At 38.4% G+C, this 17,108-nt stretch overlaps 1 protein-coding gene across 2 annotated transcripts in view; it reads left to right on the top strand.

Moving 5' to 3' along the window:
• The window catches only part of CBFB (core-binding factor subunit beta), a 55,689-nt gene extending 45,305 nt beyond the window's left edge, over window positions 1-10,384 (top strand). For both annotated transcript variants that reach the window (XM_019455668.2, XM_019455669.2), the window contains exon 6: window positions 8,129-10,384. In XM_019455668.2, the coding sequence (XP_019311213.1) occupies window positions 8,129-8,197 (69 nt within the window). In that variant the 3' untranslated portion in view covers window positions 8,198-10,384. The remainder of the gene's footprint in view (window positions 1-8,128) is intronic.
• Window positions 10,385-17,108: the final 6,724 nt, after the last annotated feature.

Consider the following 17,108-nt stretch of genomic DNA (forward strand, 5'->3'; position numbering starts at 1 on the left):
AAATTTTTCAATCCATCATTCATAGTAGGATTTAGTATTTTCTTTTTCTGGTTTTCTGGAAAAAGATATTTTAGTAGTATGATATTTTCTTGTTCCTTTTTTTTTTTTTTTTAATGTTTATTTATTTTGAGAGAGAGAGACAGAGTGCAAGCAGGGGAGGGGCAGAGAAAGAGGGAGACACAGAATCTGAAGCAGGCTCCAGGCTCTGAGCTGTTAGCACAGATCCCGACGCGGGGCTTGAACTCACGAACTGTGAGATTGTGACCGAGCTGAAGTCGGACGCTTAACCCACTGAGCCACCCAGGTGCCCCAGTATATGATATTTTCTTTACCTTTCAGAGGTCATAGCAGATTATTACTCATTTGGCAAATGAAAAACTATAGTAAAATGAAGAAACATTGTTTATGTTAGTAACCTTATCCAAATACTGTTAAATCTTTGGTGTACAATAAAATGGTATGCAAAAGGTACATAACATCTTTTACCCTTTGGGTATTTTTAAAAAAAGAGTACATACACATATTTGCTTGAATATATACATAGTCTCTCTTTAGTAGGATATGTAGGCAACTAATTGAAAACTGGGGGCCACATGGGAGGGTGATTCCTTTTCACTGTTTATCTTGTATACCTTTTGAATTTTGTATCATGTGCATCTATTACCTCTTTAGGAAAGAAAGGGTTTTTTTTGGGGGGGGGGAGGTGTTGTTTTTAGTGTTAACACAAAATGATGCAACTAGAAGAGTCTAGAACTTGCTATATGTATTCTCTGGCATATGGGTTTTTTCTAAAAATGTGAAATCCTTCCTTCATTTGAAATTTTATAGAGAACCCCAAATAATAGATAAAAGAGGCATTGTTCTGGATGAAATGGGGGTAGGGATTATTCTGTTTTCCTTCTGTAGTCCCAGGGTGTTTTCATGGAACCCAGTAGCTTGCAGAATATAACTTGAAAACCTTTGATGTAGTAGAATGAGCATGAGGTTTGTAATAGATTGCTCTGATTTTGAATCCTGGCTCCACTATTTGTTGCCTTGTGACATTAGAAAAGTTACTTATCCTTGTGAGTCTCATCTGTAAAACAGCTAACGTCCTACTTCCCAGTTTGCTGCCTAGCTCAGTATCTGACATTTAAAATGGGCTCACTTCCTCACTTTGGTTCACAGTGTTTCTGGAGTAGCAGTAAAAGCAGGCATATCCTGTCTTTAAACTGTGAAGAAAGTCAGATCTTTTGCCGAGCTATTTTATATTCTGGTGTTGGTTGTTTGGTTTTTAACAGTAGTAAAGGGCTTTAAACTTTTCTGGGTTCTGTTGGAGGTCAAGATAGCAGTTACCTTGATTGAGTAGTGACTAGGGGGTTGTGGGGGGAGCACAAGAGGAACTTCCCAAGTTTGGGTAATACTGTATTTCTTGATCTGGGTGCTAGTTACATGGGTGTGTTCACTTAGTGGGAAATTCATCAAGTTACATATTTATGATCTGTGCACTCTCTTGTATTTTAATAAAAATTAGATGTTAAAAAAAGAAAAAATAATCACAGGCATTTCTTCTGTGAAATGCCTCTCATTCCTGTCTGTTGCCACATGAAAGGAGGCAAGTACTTTGTTATCTGAGAATCCTTCCATGATTTGAAAATGTTGATGTGTTACTGATGACGGTTCTCTTCAGGTCACATATCTGTACAGCTGGAATTCAAATGCCTTACTTTGGGATTTTTGTGAAATAAGATTGAGATTCATAAAGGACAGAATTAGTGCTTTGGTCATAAATAAATTGGAAAGATGCCTCCATTATCTGTTTGGTAGCAGCTCGTGTATACTCCCTGTCTAGAGACTGCCTTCAAGTTGATTGGCCTCTTAACTTTCTAAAGCTGTTGGTTCTGAATTCGGCTGCATGGTGACAGGGTGCTGAAAGATTTTCTCTGTCGTTATGTAGAAAATGCTTTCATCTGGTTGGTTTATAAAGTGTTAGCAAATAAATTCTTGTCTTTAATGTCAGAGAATGAGTAAATAATTATTGCTTATTTTACTATAGGCAGTTTTAATACAATTCAAATCACAGGAGAATTTTAGGTGGAAACTATTTGGAAATAAAAACAGGCAAAAGGCTTTATGTGGTTTTTATATTTGTTTTGTATGTTTTTGGAGCCTTCGATTCTGTGTGGTCCAAGAAGAAAAATCTCAGCCACTATTTTAAATTCCTGCAGACTTGAGTGTTCAAATCACTTTAACTGCACCAACACTCTTTTTTGTGTGAGGACAAACTAACATAAAAATCTGTCTACCCTAGGCCTTCCTGACGTGTCTTCTGGTAAAGGCAGTAAGTAGATGAGAGTAAAGTGGGAATATGAACTCAGACTGAGAATGAGAATCAGAAGGGGATTGACAAGGAGGAAGAGGGTGCTAGATCAGCGGTCTCCCACACTGAGACAGAAAGACAGTCTTGGTTTGCTCTCTAGCATAGGAGATGCAAAACTCCATTAAGATTTATTTTGTTCCAACCTTATTTATTTCTTAAAAATTACTCTTATCTGCAGGATATACAGGGTTGTTGTGTTTTTTTTTAACATTGCAAATGTTCCTATAGATAAATTGGGAAGTGATGAGCAGCTTTGTTGTGATAATGACAGCGTGAGTACTTACTGCATGCCAGGCAGTATACACCACAATATTTGTTTTACACTTGGTTCTTAAAGCACTCTTACAAGATGTATCTCCATTTTGAGGAACTGAGGCTGAAAGAGAATAAGAAACTTGTCTAAGATCACATAGCTAAAGTGGCAGAGCCATCCCAGTCCACGCTCAGAAATGTAGATTATTTCTACTATCTCTTTTATATTGAAATGTCACTTTATTTGTAAAGTTTTCCTAAAGTTGTATACTTTATAAGAAGTATATATACACATATGTATATGTATACATACATACTTTAAGTAGGTTTCACCCCACCATGGAGCTAAACATGGGTCTTGAACTCGTGACCCTGAGATCAAGACCTGAGCTGAGAGGGGCACCTGGGTGGCTCAGTCAGTTGGGCATCCAACTTCAGCTCAGGTCATGATCTCACGATTTGTGGGTTTGAGCTCCACATTGGGCTGTGTGCTGACAGCTCAGAACCTGGAGCCTGCTGCGGATTCTGTCTCCCTTTCCCTCTGCCCCTCCCCTGCTCATACTCTGTCTCTCAAAAATAAACTTTTTTTCCTTAATTAAAAAAATAAATAAGTTGGGGCGCCTGGGTGGCTCAGTCAGCTAAGTGTCCCAATTCTAGGTTTCAGCTCAGGTCATGATCTCCTGGTTCGTGAGTTCGAGCTCCACATCGGGTTCCGTGCCGATAGTGTGGAGCCTGCTTGGGATTCTCTCTTTCTCTCTCTGCCCCTCCTCCACTTGCTCTCTCTGTCTCTCTCTCTCAAAAAAATAAATAAACTTAAAAAATAAAAGACCTGAGTTGAGATTAACAGATGCTTAACCAACTGAGCCACCCAGGCACCCCAGAACTATATTTTTTTACATGCCCATTAGATCAGCTCTTGCATTCTCCTTACCTGACAAGTGTTTATGATTGTCTGCTGACTTGGTTTTTACCTTTTTAATGAGTTTGGAGAAAGTACACTCCCTTCTGTCATATTACTAGCACTTAAAATTTCTGCTTTATGTCTCATCCAGCTTTAGCAGTTGGAAGAAATAGCCATGACTTAAGTTGACATTAATGCTGATTGTGAGTTTAAAGTTCTGACTGCCACCAGCTAACTGTGAAATCTTGGGGAATCACTTAACCTTCCTGGTCATAGGCTTACCATCTGTCAGATAAGAGTTGAACTAAAAATCTCTGACATACTTTGCCACTTTAAAATTCTGTGATTCTGTGTTCTGACGTTGAGTCAAGTGTCAGACATATAAAATAGTAAGCACAGTGTGTGAACACAGTATATACTCAGTAAGTTGAAGCTATTTTGAAATATTAGGGCATTTTCTCACGAGTTTTCAGGATTTTGATGATCTTGATAATAAAAGAGTGGAAATCATGCAAGAAGTTTTATTCATTTTTATTTGGGTATCCCTGCTCTTGGCTACTTCTGCACAGCCCTGGCCAGTAGGGAAAACTCCAGTGCCTGGTGACTATTCTTTTTCTCTACATTTTGGACTCATCTCATGACTGCCTCCTCAAAACTGTTTGGGCAATAGCATGTTGAAAGAAAGAAAACAGGAGCAACTGGTAGTAGGAGGTCTGTAGTAAAGTGTCTAGATTACTTCTTTATAAATATTAAAAACATATTTGTATCCTGAACAGGCTGCTTTATATTAAAACTATTCTGAAATAGCTGTTAATAAAAAGTTAGAATCAAGTGCACATGTGGATTGACAGAGGAAAAAGAAACTAGAAATTATGGACTTGATGCTGGTAGAATAATAGAGTTCAGAGAGTTTCTTAGCCACCATCTAGTCTAACTGATTACTCATAGAATTCCTTCTAAAACATTGAGCTCTCATTACAAAACTGTCACAGTAGGGGCGCCTGGGTGGTTAAGCGTCCAATTTTGGCTCAGGTCATGATCTCATGGTTTGTGGGTTTGAGCCCCGCATCAGGCTCTGTGCTGACAGCTCAGAGCCTAAAGCCTGTTTCGGGTTCTGTGTCTCCCTCTCTCTCTGCCCCTACCCCACCCACACTCTCTGTTTCTCAAAAATAAACATAAAAAAAAAGTTTTAAAAACTACGACAATAGAAAGCACTGCTTCTCAAGGCAGTTCATCCAATTGTTGAATTCCGGTCTTATGGAAGCTATTTCACTGAACATAAATCTGTTTTTCTGTGCTTATTTCCTTCATGTGACAGCCCATACCTCTTCCCTGCGAGCATTAAATTTCATTCCAGTCTCCAGCTCTTACTCCTCTCCTGCTCTCCCGCTATTGACTTCCCCCGCTGTCTGTATTTATCTTATTTTTGCTTTTCCCTCACAGTGTCTTCCCTTACATCTTTCTGACTCCATCTTCACAATGTAAATGGAAACCGCGAACACAAATAAGTAGCAAAACAACTTTACTCCTCTCATGCCTTTACCAAAATATATTTTAAACAAACAAATCCCTGGCAACTTCTGCACAGCCATGACCAGAAAGGAGAACTCCAGCTGCTGATGACTGCTGCTGACATGCTGTCACTCATTTGAAGTCATCCCATTATTAAGATAACTACTCTTATCTCAAGACCAAAGCTGAAATATCCTTTTCACAAAGTATTATTGGTAGGTTAATAGTGATTTGTAAATATATAATTAGGATTGATTTTTCTCAGTGTTTCTTGACTGCTCAGCCCCTTTCTAACCTTCATTGACTGAAACCAGATGCTTAAATCACCATCTCTGATTTTGCAGAATCGATCCATCCTTACACTACATTTAACATTGATTCTTCATGGAAACTCAAATTGGTTTTGTTTTTGTTTTTGGTGAATATGCATTCCATTGGTTTTTCAGTCTGTACCATGCAGTGTAACTTTAACCTGACTAGTTAATTGAAAGAAATAGGCTAAAATTCAGTCAGTGAGCAGTATGCTAATAAAAAATAGTTAAAATCTCCTATCAATATTTATAAGAAGGACTACAGAAGTTAGTGTTGGGTTTTATTTGATTTGTTTGAAAGGAACAAGGAAGGTTCATTTCTGTCTAAACAGAACCCTCTTGAGAAATGACACAGCTGGAGCTTCTGACTAAAACTTGATCATACAGTACAAGTATGATTTGTTTAGATGCTTGTTTGAAGGTCAAGGATGCTCTTTCTGTAACAACTGTTTTAGATCTTAAGAACTGAAATGAGACTGTTTCAACTTTTGGTTAGATTTTGGTTAGATTTGTTGCCAAAAACAGACAATGAAGAATCAGTTGGCGATAATAGTACAGTATTCCATTTAGCTAAAGATTGCATAGGTAATTTGAAGAAGTCTCAGCTACTGGCATATATCAGAGGTGACTCCAGAGAAGATCCAGATTAAGAATGGTGGTGGCATAGACTGGGGTGAGAGAGGTGGGGGCAGTTAGAAGTGGTCACATGCAGAATATGGTTAATGTAGAGCTGTTAGAATCTAAAGGTGAGTGTGAGAGAAAGAGGTGTTAGGGTGACCTCAGACTTTTGTGCCTGAACTACTGGTAAAATGGAGTTGCCAGTGTATAATATCATCTAACCATGGTTGCTGAAGGAAACAGGTTCTGTATACAGTCAGACATTTGTGCTCCACTGACATTTGTAGTCCCTGAAGAAAGCTTATGTAGGAAACACACATTGGAATTTGTTTTTTTTTTTTTTTTTTTTTTTTTTAATTTTTTAACGTTTATTTATTTTTGAGACAGAGAGAGACAGAGCATGAACGGGGGAGGGTCAGAGAGAGGGAGACACAGAATCTGAAACAGGCTCCAGGCTCTGAGCTGTCAGCACAGAGCCCGATGCGGGGCTCGAACTCACGGACCGCGAGATCATGACCCGAGCCGAAGTCGGCCGCTTAACCGACTGAGCCACCCAGGCGCCCCCACACATTGGAATTTGTGAAAGACACTGAGAGTTAATGTTGTATGTAAACCACAGGGGTACTAGGTTCCATAAAAACTTAATAGTGGCAGAGAGTGTCATGCAGGACCTGTTAGTTGTTAGATGTGCTCTATTAAGTAATTCGCCATCAGTTTAACTAGAAATGTTTATTCTAAAGTGAAACTTGAAAACCTCAGTGTTTATAATTGTCTAACCTCTTAGTTGTTAATACTGTTATAAAAATACTTCTGTGTATGTAAATGGATCAGGGACTGTAATTTTTTCCCTATTTTGTTTTGTTTTGAATTTTATTCAATTTATTTTATTATTTTTTTAATGTTTATTTATTTTTGAGAGAGAGCATGAGCAGGGAGGGGCAGAGAGAGGGGGATAGGATACAAAGCGGGCTCTGCATTGACAGCAGACAGTCTGATGCAGGGCTCAAACTCATAAACCGTGAGATCATGACCTGAGCTGAAGTTGGGGGTTAACCAACTGAGATACCCAGGCGCTCCTAGATTTTATTAAAAAAAAAATTATATTTTTAGAGAGAGCACGAGTCAGAGAGAGAATCTTTTGTAGGCTCCATGCTAAACACAGAGTCCCACACAGGGCTCAATCCCATAACCCTGGTACTATGCCCTGAGCCAATATCAAGAGTTGGACATTCAACCATCTGAGCCACCCAGGTGCCTGGCCCTTACTCAAATTTATTCATTAAGAATTGCTTTTGGGGGGGGGGGGATAGGTTATTTTTTAAGAATTGCACTTATTAAATAACAAATTTTCGTGTTGTACTCCTTTCTTTCCTCCATATTTATGCAATCATATAAAGGTATTTGTAAATACAGTCATGTCCATTATTTCTACATTGGAAAAATAGAACCTGGCCTTTCAATTTTGATGTATATAACCAAAGGAGTTAAAATTCTGTTTACTTGTACTCTTAGATTGTGACCTCTTTGAAGCAATTCTTCTTAGTGGAAGCTCTAAGAGTATCCATTTTTGCTTTTAAGCCAATTCTTTATCCATACTAATGATTTTATTATTGGAGGTAGAGATTTTTAGTTACAGCTTGGTTGGCAGAGATGGCATTGTGTAAGATGAAATTCACTACTACATTATTCAATCATACAGTTGGTAGACTCTATACTTTTGTGTGACTATAAAATAGATAAACAGTAGCACCTATGTTATAGGTTGCTGACAGGGTTTTAATCAGTTCATCTATGAAAAGTGCTTAGAACAGTGCCCCGGATATAGTTCGTGTTCAATAAGTGTCAGCTATTATTCAAAGGGGAAGTTTGATTCTAAGGTAAATGGATGATGTGTTTAACCCTGTAGTCCAAAAACTATAAACATGGATTTGTTGTTCTTTTATACATAGTACATATTTTGATAATGTTCTTTTGAATATAATGAGATTTTTATTCTTGGTTTTTTGGAAACTTTAGCAAAATATTTAATACATAATTTAAATTGTTCTTTTTCCTCTTACATGTAAAGATGGTTGTAAACATTTTTTAAATGCTACTGTGTCTTATACTGTATTTATCTAGCACTTTGATTTTCAAAACATGTTTTGACCCCAAATTATAATTTTGTCATTGCAGGCAAGAAGACAACAAGACCCTAGTCCTGGTTCCAATTTAGGTGGTGGTGATGACCTCAAACTTCGTTAATTAGCACAGTAGATGTGCCCACCTATCTTTACATTTACATTGTTTCTAGTCAGCAGAAATAATCATTAAAAGACCAGAAACTGTGATAACTGGAGGTACCGCAGTCTATTTCTCAACCTTAGGCAGTAACAAGACATCACAAACTGCCATGGTTTTGCACTATGATTATAATACCTGCATTTCTAATTTTGTATGCATGTAGCCAGTAATTTGACATTTTTTTCTATGCAAGCTTACCTTGTTGGCATTATTTTAAATGAGTTGAAACTATCCACTTGTAAAGCTCTTTTCCTCCATTTTAATTTAAAAGTTTATGTCATTTAAAAACAAGTCAAGAAATTAAAATTTTTTCAGAGGGTTTTTCCCCCTAATTGGTTGTTCTAATTATTTTTGGAATTTTAGATGTGTTGGTTACACAGCTTCATTTTAGATAGACATTCTTGGTTATTTGTTTTGTTTCTGTGTTTTTATAGTCTATGGCATTTTAAAACTGCTGATGTGTTTGCATTATTTACAAGCTAAAGACCTAGTAGCATAGAGCTGTCTGCCACAGCCTTTTAACACAAAGTTTACAGTTGTTAAAGTTGCAGTATCCTTTTAAATGTTGATAATCAGCTCCTTTTTCTTTCCTCCTTAAACATAAAAAATTTTAATTGGTATTAACTCTAATCTGCCCCAGATCTGTTTTACATTCTGTTCTGTAATCATGAGTTTGTGTGGAGATACTCTCCATAGATGGTAATACTCTACTGAAATGCCTAAAGAAGTCACAGGCTGGCTTCTGTTTTATTCAGGGATTTTTTTTTAAGTCAATCAGAAAAGGGATACTGGAGCTCCTTCATGTATGTAACAGCATATTAAACTGGAGACAGTGATGAATCAGCTACCAAGGTAATATTGTATTAAAATCATGTTTAAGATAGCTGCTTTTATGTGTATTTTATAATGCATGCTTTTGTAAAAACAATGCTGGGTGATGAAAGATTAGTCTTAGAGAGAAAATGTTCATCTGTGCAGAGGATACATTTTCTTCATTAATTATTCTGGGAAAAACCTCACAGGTTATATATATGGTATTTTCCAGAAGAACTATTAATAGAACCTTTTGAGATGAATTAGTATAAGAATATTTTTAAAATAGGCTCACTATCAAATTGAATGCAACTTTTTTTTTTTTTTTTAATACAAGACTGGAAAAAAGTGCTAAGTCATTTGGAACCTCCTTACAAATATTTTTCATGGTCACGTTCATTAAATGTTACTACATTTCTGAATTTTTGCAAAAATATATTTTATCGTAATAGAATGGCATTATTTTAAAGAGTGAAAAACTGACATGGTCAATTCAGAAAAGGAACTGAAGTATGAATAAGGTCATCGCATTTAAAACACACACACACACACACACACACACACACGATTGATGAGGGAGGTGTGACTTTCATTGTATATAGGTCTTATGATTCATAAACATATCCTGTATCTCAGAATAAAAATATTTGTTATATATTTGAAGTCATGCATGGTAAGGAGTGTGTTTAAATTGTTATAAACAATAATGCATCATAACAGACCATGCTGATCTTGTGTAACTAAGTACTATGAATGAATTTGGTTGGTATTTGTTGTTGTGCAGTTCACATGTTTACACACTCAGTGCCCTAATTTCCCCTGAGGGAATCACCTTTTAAGTGGCCCTTAAAGTGGTGTTTTAAGGTTACTTTATCACAGAGCTCCTTGGTTTTTTGACTTCTGCACTTAATTTTTTTAATAACATGATGGTGATGGTACATTTTCCTCTACTGCTTCTAGCTAAGGGCTTTCATTCCACCGGTAACTAAGATCAAATGTTATTAAATGTTCATATTGCCACCCTTCTGTAAATATTCGACTCTTCCTGTCATTTAGCACAGTGCTGTTTCCATCTGTCTTAATGCTGGCATTAAGATCATAAGCCCTTTTTCTCCAGTAGTGCAGGCTTTGAAAACTTTTATTAAGTTATTGATGCAATTTGATATTTTTCCATGATCTATATTTAAACAAAATTACATCATTGCATCATCTTTTCTAAATTCATCTCCATTAAAACTTGCCTTAAGCTACCAGATTGCTTTTGCCACCATTAGCCATATTGTATGTTTGTATGTTTAATTTACTTTCACAATAAACTTATGTGTAGTGAAAAAAGTTCTTGGCTCTTCATTGACATCATCCAACAATTTCTGTTCTGGTGCTCATTATGACATGAAAATTGACTTAGGTTGTTTCTGAAATGTTCTTTCATCCCTTTTTTTTTTTTTTTTTTTAAACCTTAACAACAGTGGCATCTAGTGGTCATTTCCACTGATTTCAAACAAAGCCTTTAATAGAACTATCACGAAGAATACAAGTGCCCAATGTATATTATGGTTTTTTAAAAATCTGGTTTGATATACCCATCCTATGAGATACAACTATGAAGTACTGACCTTGCAGGAGAGGAAGAATTTCAAAAATTACACATTCAGATTAGTACCATTATTCAAGGTAGTCATTTTAGGAATACACACTTAGTTTGATTGTGCTGGTGTTATATCAACCATACTTAGGACTTTTTTTTTTTTTTTTTATGTTTTTTTTTGAGAGAGAGCGTGAGCCAGGGAGGGCCAGGGAGAGAGAGGGAGACACAGAATCCAAAGTGGGCTCCAAGCACCAAGCTGTCAAGCACAGAGCCCGATGTGGAGCTCATACCCACAAACTGAGATGATGATCTGAACTGAAGTCAGACACTTAACCAACTGAACCACACAGGCGCCCCAGCTTAGGACTTTTCTTGGCATTTTTTCCTACACCAGCCTTTCACTTTAGAAGCATGCCTTAAGCTTGATTCATAATGAAACAATTCATTATTCACCACCAGATTTACTGCAAATAACAAATACAAATGGTGAACTGGTACCATTAAGGAAAATTCCAAAGAATAATGAGGGTTAATTTCAAAAATTGAGCAGTAGCATCATGGTTTTAGTAAGTATATCGTCTCTAGAACTGGGTATTTGGGTATGCCAGTTTTGGGTTACTTGGGAAAATAAGTATCTTAATTGATTTATGTTTTATTTGGCAATGGGGAACATTTTCAAGTTATAAGCCCTTGTATGAATTATCCATTGCTGCATAACACATTACTCCAAATCCTAGCAGCCTAAAACAATAACCATCATCTCCGTTTCTATGGGTTAGAAATCTGAAAGAAGCAGGGGAGCCTGGGGGGCTCAGTTGGTTGAGCATCTGACTCTTGATTTTGGCTCAGGTCATGAATCTAGGGTTGTGGGATTGAGCCTCCCCACCCCCCCATGCTCAGCATAGAGCCTGTTTAGGATTTTCTATCTTTCTATATCTCTCTCTCCCTCTGCCCTTCTTTCCCACTTGTGTACTCTCAAAAAAAAAAAAAAAAAAAAAATGCTGGAAGAAGCGAAGTTCAGTGGTCTGATCTCTGGTCTCTTCTGAGGTTAGAGTCAAGTTTTCAGCCCAGGCTACAGTCATCTCCAGGCTTGCCTGTGGCTGAAGGATCCCCTTCCAAGCCCACTCATTGTCTGGCCTCAGTTTCTGAGACACCATTGGGTGAAAGCCCTTGATTTCTTGCTAGGTTTTAGAATGGAGACCTCCTTCCGTTCCTTGCCATGTGAGTGTCTCCATAGGACAGCTCACAGCTTAGCAGCTTGATTTCCATGGAGCTAGTGATTCAAGATGAAAGCCAGTCTTTAATAACCTAATCTTGGAGTGCCATATTCTATGTTAGAAGTGAGTCACTAGGTCAGGCCCACAACTCAAATGGAGGAGTATTAAGCTTCATCTCTCTTCAAAGGTGGTATAGTGAGAGTTTGTGGACATATTTTTTAAACCACCACAGCCACACTGCCACGTGTGTGTGTGTGTGTGTGTGTGTGTGTGTGTGTGTATAATTGGGTATTACAAGACAACATTGGTGTTTTGATCTCCCAAATATTTCAGTCTTGCAAGCAGATTTCAAGGCATGATTAACTCTAGATAGCAATAGTTCTCTTTCTTAGAGCACTACCACATATACATATATAGCATTCCAAAAATGTGTCTAGGCTAAAAAATTACAAATGGGGGATGGGATTGTGGATGAAAATGGTAGTTTGGCTTTTTTTTTTTTTTTTTTTTTTTTTTTTTATGTTTTTAATTTAGACAGAGTGTGTGTGAGCAGGGGAGGGGCAGAGAGAGAGGGAGACACCAAATCTGAAGCAGACTCCATGCTCTGAGCTGTCATCACAGAGCCTGACACGGGGCTTGAACTCGTAAACTGCAAGATAATGACCTGAGCCGAAGTCAGATGCTCAACAGACTGAGCTACCCAGGGGCCCCATAGTTTGGCTTTTTAAAATATAGGATACTTTTTATAAACAGTTGCTGTATTAGTTGACTCTCAGAATTAATTTCAGCAACTTAGGGTCATCTGTGGCCTTATTCAGGTTTCAGAAACATTAGGAAATGTGAGTAGAAAAGACAAAGAGAAATCTTTGATTAGAGAATATAATCTCTATCCACAGTGTCTCCAGTATGGTAGCTACTAGCCACGTGTGGCTATAGAACGGCTGAAACGGGGCTAGTACAACCAAGGAACTTATTTTTTAATGTTTATTTTTTTTTTATTTGACAAGTATTTATTGTAAGCCAACTATGTGCCAGGCAGTTTTCTAGAGATGAATAAAATGGACAAAGTTCCTCTTTAATGAAGTTTACATCTGCTGGAGCAGAGGAACAATTAGTAATTAGTTAAATGGTAAGGTGATAGATGGCTGTGAATAAACTAAAATAGCATCATGGTATAAATGGTGATTAGGTCATACAAAGGCAGAATTAGGGTAGGAAGAGAAGATGTGTCAGGAAGTAACATTTTTGCTGGGACCTAAATAAGGGAGCCAATCAGGGAAAGTTTTGAGGGAAGGGGGTTTTAAGTGGGAGAGCTAAGGTGATGCTTTATCTTGTAGCTGGAACTCCTGGATGTGTTTTTGTTTTTAATGTTTATTGAGAGAGAGGGAGTATGAGTGGGGGAGGGGCAGAGAGAATCCCAAGCACGTCCCATGCTGTCAGCACAAAGCCGGATGAAGGGCTCTATCCCACAAAGTAAGATCATGACCTGAGCCAAAACCAAGAGTCACTTATCTGACTGAGTCACTCAAGTGCCCCTGGATCTGATTTTAATTTTTTATTTAAATTTAAAAACTGAGGCAATATAAAATATTTTTTCTCTTAAAACTTTGTTTTAGGGGACTATTACACTTTAGCCTTTGAAAATTTAGTGTCTGAGTTGATATGCGCTGCTAACAATACCAGATAGCAAAGATCTAGTACCAAAAAAAGTAAGATATTTCACTAATTTTTTTTTAATTTTGATTACATATAAATGATCATGCTTTTGTATGCGGGGTATATTGATATTTGATGTATTGGGCTAAAGATAGTAATTTTATCTTTTTTTAATGTGGCTACTAGGAGGTTTTTAATTGCATATATTGGTTCACATCAATATAAAAATTGTGAGATGGACATAGATCATACAACCAAAAAAAGTCAGTTTAATATAAAAAAGGAAAATGTTGAGGCTTACTATTACTGTTTTTAAAAAAAAAAAATATTAAAGTATGACTACTTGCTAGGATTATTGGGGGGAAAATGAGTATCTAGTGCCTAAAACGTATCATAGTTCCCTTCGAAAACCTACAGCAAAGCTCAAAACTGACCAAAAGCGGTAACTTTTTTTTTTTTTAATGTTTACTTATTTTGAGAAAGAGAACTCGTGAGCACAAGTAGAGAGAGGGAGAAACAGAATCTCAAGCAGGCTTCACTCTGTCACACAGAGCTGATGTGGGGCTTGAACTCACAAACCATGAGATCATGACCTGAGCTAAGATCAACAAGAGTCAGACATGTAACCGACTGAGCCATTCAGATGCCCCCAAAAGCAGTAACATTTAAGTTACACTGCAAGCACTGACTGTTAGGTGGTACATCGAACCTGGTCTAGGAGGTCAAAAAAGGTTTCCTTTAGACTTAGACCTGAAATCTCAAGAATGGAAGACATTACATTAGCAAAGAGGTGACAAAAGTATTACAGGCAGCGAGGCATGAGTATGGTAAGTTTGAGAAACTAAGAGCAGTTGAGTATTGCTGAAACATGGAAATGAAGGAGGCTGCAGCCATGAGATAAATCTGAAAGGGTCAGTTTAGGCCAGGGGGAGGATCACAAGCAGTGCTGAATGGACCTTTAAGCCATGTTAAAACACTGAGGCTGTTCCCACAGGCAAACAGGAAACCACTAAGAGGTTGTGAGCTTGAGCGAATGGACTCTTAAAAAAGCTCATTTTGGTTGATTGGAGAGAAGACTAGAAGCACGAAGTCCTATTGATCATGTAGTGACCCAGTAGAGAGTTTAGGGGTAGCTTAGTGGGCGTGGAGACATTTCAAACCTGAGAAAATGTACAGTTCTGACAATTTTCCCAGTTTTTCTTATCAGGCTGGTTGTGTTGCCCTAAAATTCCTAAAATTTCATTAGTTGTGACAGTTTCTTATTGGCTAGGCTATTGCCCAGAGAGGAGGAAACCTTTCTTCTACCTGCTTGGTTAGTAAAATAGTAAAGTAATGTGGATTTACAAGGTCCGCCTGGTCTCCTTGGGTCTGCATTTGACCATCAGGGGTTGGATGTGAGAGCTCCCCCTGCTGGCCCCCTGTCTCCATTCTAAACAAGTTTCCTTTTATTAATTTTCACATCCATTTTCTAAGCTGAGAAGGTCCCTGCTTGCCCAGCTTAAACTGTTGAAATACCACCTGTGCTCCCTCTTAGTGGTCCACCAGCAGCCAGTTCAATATATCTGAACATCCTCACCCTCAGTGATGGGAATGGCAGTTGCTGACATTCTCCCAAGTTGGCCTACTCCCCTGAGGCCCCTCATACTTCCGAGCCGTGTACCAGGCTCTGAACAATGGCCTCCTCCCAGATCACCATCCCAGAACTGTCACTCCCACCCCTGACAAAAACCTAGGTAGATCGCACTTAAGCCAAAGGTTTGGGGATAACACAATGAGCAAAGATAATCATTTGTTGTTGACTGACATTGTTCACAGAAACCTATCTGCCTATCACCCCGATAGGAAATTTCTTAGGGGCTTCCCTGCCCTTGTTCTTCCTGTAACTTGGATTTTCCAGACTAAAAATCTTTTTCATGTTGTCATCCATGTGGCTTTCTCTGCCTCTGTCTTTCCCACACCCCTCACGACCTGCCCCACCCCTCTTTGTTCACCAAAAATAAATCCCTCCAAGTATTTTTTTAATCTAAGAACAAGTCTTAGTCGGGTTGGATTTTATTTCAATTCAAACATTTTAGATTGACTAAGATTAATCCTCACCAATGCCAGAAGTTTTTTCTAGGTCTATTCCCATGCTATTCTAGGCCAGCCACCCAACTAACCTTTCCTAAACCTATCCTATCCACATATAATCCAAACTATCTACATCTTTTTTAAAAAAAATAGTTATTTATTTTGAGAGAGAGAGCTGGGGAGGAGCAGAGAATCCCAAGCAGGCTCCATGCCATCAGCCCATACTCTGGGCCCGAACTCACAAACTGTGAGAGCATGGCCTGAGCCAAAATTAAGAGTCAGACACTTAACCGAGCCACCAAGGTGCCTCATAGCCTATCTACATCTTTAATGTTTGCCATGCATGGTAAGAAGTAAATGTCCCCCTTAACCCTGAGCCTCTCCCTGTATTAGGTATTATTGATAATTTTTGTTTATCTTTCCAGGAATGTTCTTTTCGGTATGACCAATGTTTCTTTTATTTGTTTTTACATACTAGTACAGTTTACACCTGCCTTTTTTCTCTTACAGCTCCTTCTAAATCAGCATACAGGGATATAACGTACTTCTGATTTTTAAACGCATTCTTTTATATATATGTGTGTGTGTATATATATATATATACATATATATGTATATATATGTATATATTTATATCACAGTTTAGTTAGCCACTTCCCTACTGATGTACATCTCAATGACTCAGTTATATTGTTTTGGCATATGATGCTGCAATGGACATCCTTCTCCGTGTTGTTTTAATGCCAGCAGCAGTGACTTCAAGTTTTGATGGAGCCTCCCAAGTTACATTCCTACCAAGCCAGTTTGAGAATTTAGCATGTCATTCTCTACTCTGCTAAAATTCTTCCTCGAAGGGCAGTGTAATGTAAAGAACTCGGGTTCTACCGCCTAGCATCACAAGGCCATTGACTTCTCTGTGCCTCATTTTTTTCGCTTGTAAAGTGAGGTATATAATCTGACATCTCAGGGTGGTTGTGAGAATCCAGAATCTGCTTCCATGAAGATTTAGCTTTACAAGAGGTCGTGATTGCCTTGTAGTTTTTGAGTGCCCCAGGTCATGGACCAAAAGCTCAGGTTCAACAGGCTAGAGGAGCCCCTCCTCCGACCTATAGATGAGGAGAATGAAGCAAAAAGGGCACCAGAGGTTTGGTCAAGACCACACAGCATTGGCGGCAAAGCTGGCTCTGGCTAGAGTCTGAGCTGCTGCCAACGACCTCTGGATACCGGCCCCAGGAGGCTGTGTACATCTGCACTAGGTCAATGGGAGGTCTGGCCTAGCTCCTCCCTCCTCAACCCTCTACCCCACCTCCCTGCCCCTACCCAAACACTCAAGCACACTACGCACTCACTTTGAAGTCCGTGTCCTCCCTCCCCGCTGGGCCTCAGACGTTGCACCCTCAGAAGTCGCCTTTTGCGCCCAGTGAGTATCAGTAGGACATACGTGTAGACAGCAGACAGATGTCGTATAACCACGTCACATTTGTGTGTTGCCTGGCGTGCACATCTTTGTGCAGACATGTAAAACGTG

This window comes from Panthera pardus, unplaced genomic scaffold, assembly GCF_024362965.1.
Source record: "Panthera pardus isolate Hobbes unplaced genomic scaffold, ASM2436296v1 HiC_scaffold_19, whole genome shotgun sequence".
Taxonomy (NCBI): Eukaryota; Metazoa; Chordata; class Mammalia; order Carnivora; family Felidae; genus Panthera; species Panthera pardus.